This window comes from Ambystoma mexicanum, chromosome 2p (genome assembly GCF_040938575.1).
Source record: "Ambystoma mexicanum isolate Mex_15411 chromosome 2p, UKY_AmexF1_1, whole genome shotgun sequence".
NCBI lineage: Eukaryota > Metazoa > Chordata > Amphibia > Caudata > Ambystomatidae > Ambystoma > Ambystoma mexicanum.
Window position 1 is genome coordinate 893,372,164 of NC_090923.1, and position 15,752 is coordinate 893,387,915.

Here is a 15,752-nt window from a genome sequence, read left to right on the forward strand (position 1 = left end):
CTGCAGGCAGATGAACACCGGGTCAGATTCAGCAGATATAAAAAAAGCTTACTTTGCCACGTCTGGAGAGAAGAAAAGAGGGGTGGCAATACTGCTGAGTGACAGGGTCCCCATATCAAAGATCACTGAGAAGAGATCTGGGTGGCCGCTTCCTCCTACTCAAGGGGTTATTCGAGGAGCTGCCCATTACTATCGTCACAATTTATAGACCCAACACGTCCCAAAGCAAGTTCATCTCCAAATTAATTCCGACCATTTTAGCCTTTCAGGAGGGGCACCTGATCATGGGCGGGCACTTCAATACAACGCCAAACCCCCAAGTGGACAAAACTCTGCCGCCCACAAATGCACACTTCGCACTAGCACTATCCCTGACAAAGCTGCTCAGGGAAACTGAATCTGTCGATGCTTGGAGGTTATTAACATCAAGGGACTATACCCACTACTCCTGGACACACAAAGGGTTTTCAAGAATAGACTTATTACTAATCTCCGGGGTCCTATACCCGTGTTTAAATAAAACAGATCCACACATGCATGATCTCCGATCACGCCCTAGTAACCGCAAATCTCAGCATATCTGGTCAAAAGCACCCCACTCAGACATTGTAAACTGAAACGAGTGCATCAGGCAGGAAATTGGCGAAACAATAACCAACTACTTCAGGGAGAACACGATTGATGTCTCCCCCATCCACATTGTATGGGACGCTATGAAAGCAGTGGTTGAGGGTCCCTGATCAGTTCTGGGGCAGAACAGAAGCTGATCTCGAACATTGCTGCAGCTAAACTGGAGGAAAAGGTAAAGGTAAAGCACTGGGATACGGATAACCTCCCCAAGCAAGAAAGAATCAGCCTTAACCCCCTAATGCCAATCCCATCGGCGAAAGGGGCAATTGACTACCTTGGGGTACAAATCACTGAAGACCCATCACGGTTGTACTCGAGCAACTTCCCCCAGCTAATTAACAAATTCCACAGTGACCTAAAGCAATGGAAGGCCCAAGAAATATCCTGGTTTGGGCGGATCACAGCCATAAAAATGAATATAATCCCCAGGTGGCTGTATTACTGCACAGCACTACTGACTCATATCCCGGGTCCCGTTATGGCCTCCCTGCAAAAGAAGTTACAGGAATTCGTCAGGGGGGGGGGGGGGGCTTGAGGTGCAACTATCACATGCATACACCTGGGTCCAAACGGTGGATCAGCCGATGTGGAACCAGCTAGAGGAGGCCTGGTGCCCGGTCGCCCCATCTGAGCTCCCAAACCTGCCAAACAAAACCCCAAACGAACAGTGGTCCCCTGTCCGCAACAAACACAACTGTTCGCAGTTGGAAAGCTGCAGCCCGGAAATGGGGCCTCCGGGGTACACTGGGTCCTCTTACCCCCATTTGGACAACCCCGAATTCTCACCAGGCAATCCTCTGCTTGGCTTCGAACCTTGGAGAGAGCGGGGACTATTAAAAACGAGGGACTTCCTGGAAGAGGGAATCCCCATATCGTTCAAGAGATGCAAGGCGAAATTCGGAGTGGATGAGTGGGAAAGATTCCACTATGCCCAAATTCGGCACTGGTTGTCCCACAGAGGAGTTAGGGAAAAAAGCACTAGAGAACAGACGGCGCTGGAACTCTAACATCCCCTGCTGCGAGAGGTGGAACCTCAGATCTCTATAGGCTCTTGGACAGGTCAGACCCCTCTAAAAAAGAAAAATACATGCTTGAATGGGAGAAAGACCTGGGGCGGGAAATAGATGTGGAGGAGTGGGAGAAAATCTGGACAAGACTGCATAAAAGCACCCAGTGAATCACGAATAGGGAAGGGGGCTACAAACTCTGCTACAGGTATTACGTCACTCCAGCCCAACAAGGCCAACCCGGACATTCCTGCGACCTGCTGGCGCGGATGCCCCACCCTCCGCACCCTATTTCATATGGTCTAGGCCTGCCCGAAAGCAGAGGCATACTGGAAAGAGGTAACGAACCATATCAAAGAAATTACCGGATTATCCATCCCCTGGGACCCTGACTCTCGGGCGAAACAAGGGGAGGGGCACTCCCGATCTCGGGCCCTATCCCTCACCGATGGCCCGGCTATGGAAAAACGCATTTGGACTCCCAGGAGCACTATGGTGGTCCAAATGCTAGGACATAGCTGTCGCCGAAAAGGTCACGGCAATCCGGTCAGGCTTCCTGAACAAAACTTCTGGGCTCCATTTATGGACTACGCAGTAAAGTATCCAGCTCTTACTAGAAGACCTCCACTGACCAGATGGCTCCAAGGCAGCGCGCTCCATTAAGCTAAAGAAGTAGAAAGGGAGAACCCAGGGCACGTGGGCCCGTCCCAGCAATGTGAAAAGGCATGGACAAACAAGAACAGCGCCCCAACCATCGAAACAAGCCTATCCCTTGGTGCAAACTTACTCACTGTACTGGCACTATCATTGAATATTGCAATGTTGTTGATGTCGTGTATACTTGTAAAACCCAATAAAATGTTATGAAAAAACAAAGAGGGGTTTAGTGAAAGCGTTGTAAATGGTAGGGGATACACACATGCCCCTGTGGGGCACTCTGCAGGTGACTGGAGCAGAACTAGCTGCTGCAGAGGATGAGAAGACTCATTGTGCGGTTTGACAAGAATGATTTAATCAATGCTGTGGCATTATTCAAGAAGTGGGTGTCATTGGATAAGTGACGGCATAGGAGGTCACAAGGTCGAATGCTGCCAAAAGGTCCAAAAGAAGAAGGATCGCTAGATTGCCTCAATTTCTAATCTGGTCCATTTGCACTTTGAGGTCTACTAGGGCTGTTTCCGTGCCATGGCCTGGGCGGAAGCCCGATTGGCGGAGGCCCAGCAGGTGATGTGTTTCAAGGTCATTTTGGATTTGGTCATAGGCTGCCCTGTCGAGGATTTTTAACAGGAATGGTACTGTGGTGATAGAGCGGTATTTGGTTGGTTGGTATATTCGGATCAAGGGTCCGTTTTCAATAGAGGCATTACCTATTCTTCCTTGAGATTGTCTGGTACTTTGTTGGAGGTGAATGAGTGAGGTGATGAAGGGTGCCAGATTGTCTGCGCAGTCTTTCATTAGAGTTGCTGGGCAGATGTCTCCAAGGCATCATGAAGGTTTGAGGCCTTTTATGATTTTGATAATCTCCTCTAAAGTGACGGTGGAGAATTCGAATTTAGGGAATGGTTTAGGGGGATTGGGTTTGTTGGTGTGCTGCTGGGATGTATTGAGGTTCATCTTTTTACTGTTAATTTTGGTCTGGAGTGTCGCGATTTTATCCATAAGGGCTTTTCGGATGTTTTCGCACCAGGCTTGATCTTTGATGCATAAGTCGGGTGTCTGAGAGGTGGTTTCTAATTCTCTTATGAGAGAAAAGCTCTTTAGAACTGAGTTGGCATTTTCAATGCATACGTTATATGCATTGCTTTTGACTTGATGGGTGGCTGTTGGATAATCCGAGGCTAGGATGGTAAATAGTTGTCTGTTGATACTTGAAGGATTTTTTCTCCAGTTATTTTCTGCCTTTCTTTTGTTATCACGTAGTTTTTTAAGCTCAGGGGTGAACCATTGGTTAAGGTGTGCTTTAGGGTTGGCTTTGCAGTTTCCCATAGGGGCCACCGCATCAAGAGCCGATTCCATTACTAAATAGAGGTAGAGACCAGCAGCAGGGTCGGATGATTTTTTTGCACGAGTAGTGAGCTGCAAAATCAGAGGGAGGATATTGTCAGGCATAATGTTGCGCTTGTGGCGTGCTTGGGTGGCGTGGGCCATAGGTGTCTGAGAACTGGTAATAGTGTTTGTATTAATGTAAAATAGTAAAACGTTGTGGTCTGACCACAGCCATGGGTCATTGTTCGAAATGTGTGTGGAGCAATTGTGGTCGGCGATCCAGTCGAGCGTGTAGCCTTTGGAATGGGTTGGGCCAGCGGATCGTAGGGTGAACCTTTGCGTTTCAATAGTATTGGCTAGCGTAGAGGGTTGGGTGTCAGAGCTATCATAGAGGCCTAAATTAAAGTCTCCAAGGATGATAATTTTAAGAGGTGGGTTTGGTGTCCGAGGTTAGTAAGGTGGCGATGTCCTCGTTGAACGAGGTGATAGGACCTGGTGGTCTGTAGATAAGGTGCATGTTTAGTGAGACCATGGCCGAGATAGTAATTTTTGTGGACAGGAGTTCTCCCGATGTGAAGGGAGTAGTGGCGATTTCTCTAATGTAAGATTACATTTGAAAATTAAGGCAGTACCACCTCCCTTTGTATTAATTCTGTCCGTGCTGATAATTGCGTAGCCATCCGTAGGGCAAGGGATAGGGAAGGACCTGCTGCAGGGTGGAGACATGTTTCTGTTATGGCAATAAAGTCGAGGTGATAAAGTCAGATATGTCCAAGGCGTGTGCTGCGATTGACTTTGGCGTTGATCAACGCACCTTTGGTTGGTGTAGGTCTGATACCTTTACTATCATTGATGCATTTAGCTTTAACTGTGCTTATCACACATTTAGGTTTGTGACTAGACGTATTGCTTTTCTTCTGGATCCTATGAGTGTTTGTGATGGTGTCTACTTAACAGGTGGCAACAGAGTATTCTGGTTTAAGTTGTCTGCCAAGTTAAAAGCTGGCCTATGGTTTTTTTGCTGAAGGAGATTTTTTGTCCTAGCTCTCACTCTGTCGTTCCTCTGGTTAAAGGAAGGCGTCAACATTACTATATTGTTGTCAGATAGGAGCAGTTTGAGCGTAGTCAGTGGCAAGGTTCGTTTGGGGGGTACTATTATTGGTGTGCATCTGGATGTGGCGATGACTGTAGCCATTACTAAAATAGCACTAGTGAGCGCGAGTATTGCAAGGTTCAGGTTGTGTCTTGGTATATAATTGCTAGTTCGTTCGTTGGTCTGTGTAGGGGAGGTAGGGAGTGTAGTTTGGGTAGTGGATGGTGCAGTATCGCAGTGGGTCGAGTTAGATGTTTTAGTAGGAGCATTCGCGTGATACCTGGCCATCAGTCCCTTAGCAAAGGTGTAAGGTCAGGCGTCTGTAAGGTCTTGTTCAGATCGGCTTAGGACCCTGATGATGTGAGGTAATGAGTGCTGTGAGTTTGGTTGGTCAGTAGATGTGGGCTAAGGAGGTCCGTTTGCTGTATGGTGCTCTAGGCAGCGTGGGTAAGGTTGTATGACGTGGGCTGCGTGCAGAGTGCGGGTCATTTGTCATAGGTTTTAGCAGGGAACTATGCTCAGCATGTGAGCAGTTAGTGAGTGCGAAATGTAGCGCATATGCATAGCTTCTGAAGCAAAAAGGAACGTATAGGGCACAAAGATAGTACAGGGATGTGGCACTATAGCCATAGTTAATAGCTGGTAACAACGCGGCAAGGAGCGATTTTAGAACTGCTGAACATGCAAGTCACTTGTCGAGCGGTACTCTGATGAATTGTCAGCGAAACTTAAGATCAAAATTAGAAACGTTGCATGCAGTAAAATGCGCTTGAACGCAGCGAACGAACAGTGGTATGCAAGGCGAATCAGCATCGATATTAACAATATAATAAAGCGGCAGGGAGACCACTTCCTATCAGACCAGTTATGAAAAAAACCACAAAGCATGGTTTTGCTAGATGGTGATTGCCGTGCAAACAAGTAGCAACACTGGGAGCATATGCAAATTAGGTTTACCCGGTTAGTCGGGTGCGATGTACTGGATTAGCAGGCCATGGGTAGTCAATGGGTGGGTTAATAACCAAACCACACCTACAAGCTCTGCATCATTCCCTAGATGTACTCGAATGCAATAGTTTCGACAAATAGTGGTGGTTTAGTACCACCCAATAGCCAAAACTAAAAAGGGCTGTAAATCAAAACAAGAGCTTAAGTTCACATTCTCCCGAAAGGGGACACAAGACATTATGAAGTAGGCCATCCAAGAACATGAGGGCAGGAAGAAGAGGAAGAGGTCCCAGTCTAGCTGTTTATGATCATCATTTAGTCTTGTGATGATAGCGCAGGGGCAACGTGCCCGCCTAGGAAGCAAGATGACGCCTAGCAACGCAGGTTCGATCCCCGGGTGTGCGCTTAGAAACCTGTGTATTAAGCACGTTATAAATAACCAATTATAATCATCATCATCTTTTCGTGACCCATTTCCCCATACTCGGAATTGCGCTCTGCCTTAAGTAACAAGGAGGCCATGGGCAAATACCTGCATGGGGAAGAAGTGAAGGTGGTACTGGCACAGATCTGGAAGCGCATGCCGTCCTCAAGAACCAGCCTCTTCTTGATCTTAGATACAAAGGATAAAATCCAAAAGTTACACAATTACATGTGTAAGCTTGTGATGATGAACAGTTCGTAAGTTATTATCAAGTGTAAAAATGTATAAAGTGGTTTTAAAAAAAAAGAAAATCCGAAAAGAGTGAGAGACCGTGAGCACATTACAAGACCTAGGTTTATGGCCAAGCTGTACCCTTTGTGGGCGCAACACCCTTCTTTAGGCAATATAGGGACAGTATGTGGCATCATCATAAATGCCTACATTGGGCCTGGTCGGGTACATGAAGATAGTGGGAGGAAAATATAACGACTACACGTGTTATATTGTCCTTTGGATGCCTTGGTCACACCCACAAATTTCCTGCTAGAGTTTTCTATTTTACATTAAATATTACACTATGGTTGAGGGATTTCCTTTGGGTGTGCTGGCTATAGCAATGCTCGGATAAACACATTAGTGAAGCATGCACAATTGGATTGCTGTGCTCATCCCTTTTTCAGATGACATGGGGCACTGGGTGAAGGCCACCCAGCCGTCATGTTTGGACTGCGTTGGTTTTTACCCAGCTCCAACAATGAGGCTCTCTTTTAGGGCCATGCGCGTCAGAGGGCGGAGGACCTATGCCCTTTGCCCAAGAACGAGACTGAGGACCAGCCTGAACCATTATGTTACGTGCTACTTCAAAAATACTAAACATGGATAGTGGACTACGCTTAGGGGGCAAGGGGACTTAGGGATTCGGAAATTGAGATGCAGGAGGTCTGTGCCGATAATGGGCAGGTGGGGGTCGGGGGGCAGAAGAGGGGGGGTGACAAGCGCTGGCAAAGGTGTTGGGGTGCTGAATTGGGGTCAGTGCCAGTTGACTGTGTAGAGAGTCTAAGAGTGATACTGCCTGTGCTCTTGAAAGAGATTAAATAAAACCTTGTCTGTTGATCAACAGAAGCATGGTTCAACAGGTTTTCTCGTTAATACCTTTTGAAGGGCACAGAGGCCTTATTCCAAAACAATGTGGAAGTTACCAACATCCGGACTAGTCTAGTTGGTAGGGTCTCTATGCATCAGGGATCCTGTAGACAGAAAAATCAAAACGCATTCAAGGTCCATTTTGGGGCCCATATGGACCTTAGGGCAAATGTGTATGGGTCCTATACAACCGAGACTGTTCTTTCCATCTTCAATAAACTTTGTAAAGCCATGGAGGACGGTAGGGATTAGTTCCCAATCCTGTCTGACATGCAAAAGCAAGGGGAGCAGCTATCTGACCAAGCGAACAATGGAGTCTGGGGTACATCTATGGCGGCGGGCATTTCGGACAAACATATACAACATCTCAAATCTGGAAGAGCGGGTGGTGGGTGGGGGGGTCACAGAAGGCTACAGTTGTAAAGATAACATTTGAGAAAAATAAATTGGGACTCCTCGGAAGACAAGGTCCATAAAGTATTCCAGGGAGACAAGAACACAGACAAACTGAGGAAAAAGATAACCCTGCAACATCCAGATAGCTAGGATCTAGGAGCCACAATCAAGCAACAGGTGGCCAGACAAGGCCTAAACACACAAATCAGGGGTTTCAAAGCCAGTCAAAGGATACCGAAGTCACCTATGGAGAATTAGAATTCCACTACAGTGAACCAATGAGGGTTGGGGGGGGTTAGGAGACTAGCACCTTATCAAAACATGGGCGAAGCGATCTGTAGATACCTAGGAAATCCAGTGTGATGGGGCTCCCAAAGAGTTTTAAACCGCTCCAGCTCAGTCAACCATGACTCCGACTGCAAGAAGTGACATCAAAAAGGCAGCCCTGGCAAAGCCCAAACTGGAACCGCTACAGAAGATATTCATGAGAGTTACCCTGCAACAATTGGGACAGGGGTTCCATTCCTTGGTCTTTCTAGCCCCAAAGCTGTCAAAGTAGTGCAGGCTGATTGTGGACCAGAAAGGCCTGAAACACTGAAAGGGGAAAGGTTCCAAATAGATAGAAACAAAAGAAACACCCATCTCGTCTCCAAAACGGTACAGGCTTGTGTCGCTGAACCATAGTATACTTATCATATGGCTATCAGGCCCAACCAGCAGACGTTTCTCAGATTTGCTGTGGAGCGGGTAGGCCTGTTCAGTTTCAGCTCCTGCCCTTTAGCTTACAAAACACACCGGTTCCTCATGAAACCGGTAGCACCTCGTTGCTCATCGACATCTGAAGGGAATCCAAATATTCCCTAATCAGACTGATTTGTTAATCAAGGCAGCCTCCAAAAGGGGAACTAAGCAGATCCACCTTCAGAGTGTGCGCGAGGCATTACAAGATGGGGGATGGGTTCTATTGAACTAGCAGGAATCCCAACTAATTTCTTCCCAGAGGGGCACAGTTCTGCACCCAGCAAGGAAAGATTTATCTCCCACTAAAAAGAGCCAAACGCATACAGGAGAGGTGTTGGCCAAGGTGCTAGCAAGGGATTGGGTATCATCGGCACAGGAACTTCTTATGGGTCAGGGATACATGGCCTACTAGGTTTTCCTCGTTCTCTGGGCTTTGCCTCACCTCAGGCCCCTGGTCGCCCATCTCCCGTCATAGGCTTCCAGTGGCTTTGCCATACAAATCCTCGATTCCCATGAAGGGGGGGGGGGGAGGGGTAGGAGTTCTTCTGGTTAGTGGAGGGCCATGCGGTGTTGGCTAGGGAGGACAAATATATACGGGTGGCCACAGGATATATATTATTCGGGGGGAAATCTGAATCATCAACCCTAAACTCGACCACAGAATCTTTCGGGAGATCTCCAAGAGATGCGTTTGCCTCCCCGACATCCACCAAGGTCGACCTGTTCTGCTCAAGGTTGCAGACAAGGAACTTGGGGTGGGTGCATTGACCCTGGAATGGCCGCATGAGTTGCTGTATGCTTTCAAACCCACACCCAGAAACCTCCAATTCCCAAAGTTGGCAGGAAAATCAGGAGGGCAGATCCCAGGTGATCCTGGTTGTTCCTTATCAGACAAGAAGGGAATGGTTTCCCACACTTCTAGAAATTCATAATCGAAGTATGGAGGTTTCCGACTTGGCCCTGCCCACTACAATCCGGTCAGGTCTTTGGGGTGCACATAATCAGCCTGGAAATTGAGAGAGGGTAGGTTCACGGCGTTAAGTGTCAGAGTAAGCAGCAGAGTTAAGTCTTCATTCCAAGCGCACAGCCGCCCTGAAGGCACATGATGGACATTGGGTGAATTTCTTAGACTGGTTTGAGAAGTCAAATAGCCTCCTTCCATATATTATAGCAGCCATTCTTCGGTTTCTTCAGGACTGATCCCACAAGGGCTTAGCAGTATCTATACTAGGGAGCAGTGGACCACTCTTAAATCTAAAAATTAGCAGAGGGGGCACAATAGAGGGGTGAAAGCTCTAGCAGGCAGGTTGCTGAGGAGTTTGGCCTCCTGTAGGCCCCAGCCGTACAAAGGGGCACCCTCGTGGGATCCATTTCTTGTTCTCATATACCTTCAGGTTTTGCATTTTGAGTCACTTGACTAAATCAACAAAGTTCCTGACCCTTAAGACTGATTTTCTGATTGCCATTACTTCAGTCTGTAGACTAGGGATAATAAGGGCCCTTCTGTGTAGAATTCCTTTTCTTAGGGTTCAGCCTGAGGTGCTCGTTTTCAGAGGACTCATTTTTCCAAAGGTTGTGTCTAGATTTCAGAGCGAGAGGTAGAGAACACACAACACTTCTTGAGACCTGTGAAATCTAGAATAAACTGTGGGAATAAAAGAGGGTGGTGGGGGGGGAGGGGTTACAGTGCAAACTAGAGCCTCCTTGGGGACACAAAAAGTGCCCCAACTGCACCTAGTTTTCTGGCTCAGCAGAGACGTCAGCTACCAAGAATGAGGTTTTTCAAGGTTAGAAACATTAAATCAATGGATTCTATAGGCTTAAAGAGAGCCCTTTGCAGCATGATCAAAAGTTCTGCAAAATAGAGAAAATGCAATGCATGGCTACACACAGCGAGCAGGCATAGACCGTAGCAACATCATTTATGATTACCTTGCCATTAGCTTCACCCGCTAGACAGAGGCTCTGGCATGCAAACTGTGTCCTCGTTTAGTCAAAGGTCTGTCAATTCTTTTTTTCTTTTTTAAGAAGTAATACAAGTTGTGCTACAGACTTCAGCCATTACTACACTTGCCATTAGGTTCTCTTGCTAGACAAAGAGGAGGTTTCCCCAAGAGCCGAGTGGAGAGCTCAATTCTGTGTAACAGACCTTTCTTCAGACAGCAAGAACAAAGAGTTGAAAAGGTGAAGGTACAAAAGTCCATGGTTGAAAATGCCCCACTCTATACAGAGGTTATGTGTGCCTGATTGACCTCTAAACCAAGATGGACATGTTTCATCTGACAGCTACCATTTTTGTCAGTGACATTTAATATATGGGGCAAATTAAAGAGACATGGCACATTAGACAGAGCAGTTGCTTTCGGACAGCGTGAGCCCATGCTGCAGACTTAGGGGCTGGAAAAAGCAGAATGAAGACAGGAAAAGGCCTAAGCCGATAGAAGGGAAGACGTTATCCTTGGGCTATTTTTCTTTCCAACATGATAACAATGGTGCTTGCTTGCTGTACTTGGAGTGTTGCAAAGGCCGAGAGCAGGAAAGGTGTGTTTTTAAAATGCATTGAACCTAGAAAACTGTGTGTTTCACCCAAAGGGACTATAGCTTATGTAATATTTCTGCTATTCAGGCCGACAGCCCCGATTGCTGCTCTTGCAGCTTCCTTAATACACGCACATGAGAAGATAAGGACATTAAACTAGATCGTAGATTCTCTTATCAAGTGTCATTTTTGTATAAAACAATTCATAAATGTCATCTAAAATAAGGGGGACTAGAGTGCACTATAATTTCCTGGCGTTTGTGTTTAATTATGCTAGAGCACAGTAGACCATGCACATATATGCAGAGCGCTAGCAGCGTGCACGATTTGCTTTAGTTGTGAACAACGACTGGGGATCACGAGCCATCAATCACAGCACTATTCAAAGCTCTTGTTCTCTCCAATATAAATGTGAAATCACTACACCAGTTCCTGGAGGAGGGGACCAATGTTCCCTAAATGCATGAATTGTGGCCCACTCTGCCTGCAAAGATCAAACTGCAAGTCCCAGAGATCCTTCACGCAGGAATTGTATGATGACTAGAATCCCACATTTCATGGCTGGGAGATTCTTCCCGCCGCTCCATTCCACAAAAGGTGGTACAATGACCGAAGTGTAGAAGGCCTTGTGGACCACCTCTGCCATCTGCAGGGAGAGCCCTAGTGTATGCAGGCCCCCCCTTACCCGCTGTTAGCATGTCCATCAGAAATTGCCAGCCTGTGGCCGCCTCTAGAGTGTGCCAGAGTTTCCTGAAGCCAGCCAACACTGTCAGCAACATAGTACTCATAGATGTTGAATCAGAGGGCAGGCATGATGCGACATAGGATTTAAGGAATGTGTTAACTTAAATATCCACTGAGTTTCCAATGACTACTTCATTTGCCAGCATGGAGAATGTCCTTTCAGTCGCTAGATGTCGTCCACTTCCACCAATACAGGTAGGCTGGCCTTTTAGGTATTTTCCCATCTCTTCTTTATCATCAACATCCACTGAGGTAGAAGACGAACTGGAAGACAATTAAAGCATAGTGGATGAAGAGAATGGAGAAGACGAAGGAGACTCTTTTTTCCTTCCCGTCTGCTGTTATGCTCCAAGAATGGCCTGCAGTTTCATCCCCCTTTCTGGACATTTAGTCCTTGTCCTCAGTGTGGCTTTCTTCCTCTTTTTACCACCATGCTTTGAAGAGGAAGAAGCTTCCATCTCCAAAAGTTTACACTTCCCTGTACACTTCCCCATTCTAAGTGCCAGAAACACTGTGCGCACGAACATTGTCAGGCAACAGAAGATGCCTGTTGGTGCCCATCAACTGCACGCCACCATAGTAAGATGCATGGATGCAACCGGCGGGTTCCTGTTCCCTACATTCCTCCCAGGAATGAGCACGGAACCCATCCCGGTAGAGATGCCAAGGTTAACAGGAGATCCCATGTGAAGCACCACCTGAACATCCTGCTACTTCTCACATTCTTACCACTAGTGCGCCAATCTCATTGTGCCACCTTCCTTTTGGCTGCAAAACAATGCGTGCTTCTACTGGGCACGAATGCTCCAAAGGGGCCCAGCAGGCATCCTCCAGTCCCTGTGGTCCCCATGCCACGCAGAGTGACCAAGCACAAGAGGGCTGCCAATCATTGCCTCTCCATGCCCCGCACGGCAAGAAAGCTTGTAATTTTGTGGGAGGAACGAAGGAAAACCGAGTCCTCTTGGGTATGGGTGGGTTGAACCTCCAGAGGAGGAGCTGAGACAGCGAAAAGGAGCTTGGAAATGATTCCAGAAGGTAAGTACTAGGAAGAATGGTAATGCCCCAATTAACTGCCAGTAATCTTCATTACAGCTAGTCCTATTATTCCTTGTCACGATACAAACTGCCCTCTGCACCCACCCTAGGTGGGACCCTAAGAAGGTCCCATGATCTGAATTGGGTGTAGAGGGGGGACTTCAGCTTGTGGCTAAGGAGGTGGTAATGTAACTCCAGAGGGGAAAAAAAGGGTTCCTGTAAAAGAGACGGGGCCTCAAAGGTAAGTACTTTGACAAGGAAGAGCCAGACTGGGAGTAATGAAGATTGCCAGTAAGTAACCAGGGGGTTACTTATAATATGTTGCAGATGCCAACTTAGCAGTAACGCATACCTTGCATTTGCATGAAAACTTGATCCGTGAAATGCAGCATACGATCTTTCAGGCAAAACGCCTAGCCGTTCCTAAAGTTAGACTTAGTACAACATGCTTCAACTAGCTAGGCACAAGGAGCTGAACCAAGCGTGTGAAAATCGTTTACCAAGAATTGGCATTTATAGTTTGCAAGCCAGTGAACTGCTTTGAACATCAACAATGTGCAAAAATCATACTGGCGTCGGTAGCCATCCCGTTTCCAGATACTTTACAAATGTTATAGCAAAGTATAATAGATGACAAAGAAACCAGTTTGTGGGAGGGATTTGCAAGATCAAAGAGGACTACAAGTTGACAGATAAAAGGTAATACGTTCCATGTACAACATTGCATTGCGTGTATTCTAGTACAGCACTGCCCCCATAAGGTAAGACTTCCACCTCGTGACCGCCCTCTCTTCCCAGCGATATGGAACTAAACGGTGACTCACTGGGACAAGCCTACAACGAAGGCCAAGTTGGACGGAAGCTCCGGAGTTGACGGTTTAAAATAGCCATTAGAACTGACTCGGTAAATGGCAGACAACACATGGAGCGGGCACATTCTGACAGTCCAGCCCCAATGTTGCTGGCACTATGTGTGATAGGCCGGTCACCTGAGTCGCGCAATATACAGCAAGACGTGGCCAATTTATGCTCTACATAACATATACTCATTTGGCTTCCATACCTTTAAAATAATCATTAGCTTTGGTCTTTAGCACCTCAGCCTTGTCCAAAATCCCCGCGCCCCCTGCTCGCTCGCCCTCCGCCATGGTAGCGACTATTTCCTTTTAGAAGAATGGACCTTGCAACGCGACCTTATCACGTGACTAACACGCTACGTTCTATGCAATGTAAGTCATATAGTAAAGACCTATCGACATCACGTGGTTTCCGTTACTAACCATGCAGTCTTCGTCATCGTCATATACTAGCGAGCTAGTGAACATTAACGTCGGACCTGGAGACAGCATCTTGCGGCAGAGCCACAGAATTCGAATATTATATAGTAGAACGATGTAGTGGGAGAAGACTTACAGCACACAAACTTCCTACAAGAGAGGGCGTAGCTTTTGAAACAGTTATCTGCGACCGTTTCCAGGTGGATTTGCGATAATCCCAGTACTGGCGGAGAAACAGGTTCGATCTCCGGTTCTGCGCTTGGAAAACTCTGGGTATAAAGTGCATTATAAATAACTAATTACAATTGTAATCATTAAAAGAAAAAAACATAATCAGGTGGTGAGACTATAGGAGACTACTACACGACACGAAGGGGCGAACAGACGAGAGATGTAGTGTCTGGCAAAAGTTAGCACATAACTCACTGTGTCGGAACAGGGGATACTGTTGAGAGGATGCTGCATTGTCTTTCCATCCTCCTTGTGAAAGGGGCCGGAGACGCTTTCACATAAAGGTCAGGGGGGGGCAATCAAACAACTGCTGAGAGAGACATTGTGGTTCCCGCTCATGGATGTCATGGTAGAAGAGGTGGTCAAGAGTTATTTTCCATGCCAATGCGTGGTCAAAAGTGACCCACCACTCCTGATACAGCCAACATGAATTCCTGAGAAAGTCTGGCAGGGTGTTGCAATGGACTTCTCTGGGACCTTAGAGGCAGGAGATTGCTTATTAATGATTGTGGAGGAATTCTCGAGATTCCCGTTTGTAAAGAGGACACCATCCACGGCATTCACCCAGGTGGTAGGAGTCATTGAAGAAGTTTATAGCGTGTGGGCAGTCCCTACCACAGCAAAGACAGACAATGGGCCGCCATTCAACAGCCATGATTTCAACAGATTTGCGAAACACCTGGGGTTCACACACCAGAAAATAACTCTGGTATGGGCCCAGGCAAATGGCATGGCAGAACGGTTTATGTCTTCCATAAAAAGGACCATCCTGAAAGCTACGATTGAGGGCATGGATATCCAGCATGCTTTGTGCCGAAAGCTGAGGCATTATAGGAACAAACTGCACTCAGTGACATAGTGCCACCCGGCGATCTGATGAGAGCATACCATGCTAGGACACGTCTCCCCTGGGAAAAGAGATGCTTTGAAGTCAGTCAGAAGAGAGAGACATCCTAGAGACAGAAGTGAAAGAGAGATGCCACAGCGAAGGTAGCAACTAAAGTGAGGACCGACTGGGCCAGGAAGGTGAGGGTGAAAGAATTTGAAGAAGGAGATGAAGTACTTGTGAAACAGTGAATGCTAAGGAAGACAGACGCCAAGAATGAAAGCATGCTGCTAAGAATGACTGATGTGAAAGGGATCATGATCACGGCTTAATACCTCACAAAAGGAAGTTACGAGGAATGCATCCTTTTTCAAGCACCTCGTACATGATGAAGACCCAGTTGTGGGCAGAAGGCAGGCCCAGGAGCGTAGGATACAGGAAACGGAACCCGGAGAAGGAGCAGGCAGACAGGAGAGAAGAGGTTTAGCCAGGAGATCGCCCCCTATGGGTCATCAAAAGATTGAGCCGGCTCATCGAAGAAATGTGACAGAGATGTAAGGAGATGCGTGGGTTGGATGTGTTGTGAGGGAGAACGGGGACGTGCCCTTTAAGAGGCACCCTGCGAGGGGAGTAAGAAGAGGAGCCCCAGGGAGGAAGGGGCAGAGTTAATAAAGTAACCGTTTGAACTAGCAAGATCCTGTGTGTCCTGTGAAATCCTTTAACGGTGTATAT

At 47.1% G+C, this 15,752-nt stretch overlaps 1 protein-coding gene across 1 annotated transcript in view; it reads right to left on the reverse strand.

Annotated features, from left to right (window-relative positions):
- PPP5C (protein phosphatase 5 catalytic subunit) overlaps positions 1–13,886 on the reverse strand; it is a 951,041-nt gene extending 937,155 nt beyond the window's left edge. Inside the window, exon 1 of the mRNA XM_069644590.1 lies at positions 13,750–13,886. Coding sequence (XP_069500691.1) covers positions 13,750–13,834 — 85 coding nt within the window. The 5' untranslated portion in view covers positions 13,835–13,886. The remainder of the gene's footprint in view (positions 1–13,749) is intronic.
- Positions 13,887–15,752: the final 1,866 nt, after the last annotated feature.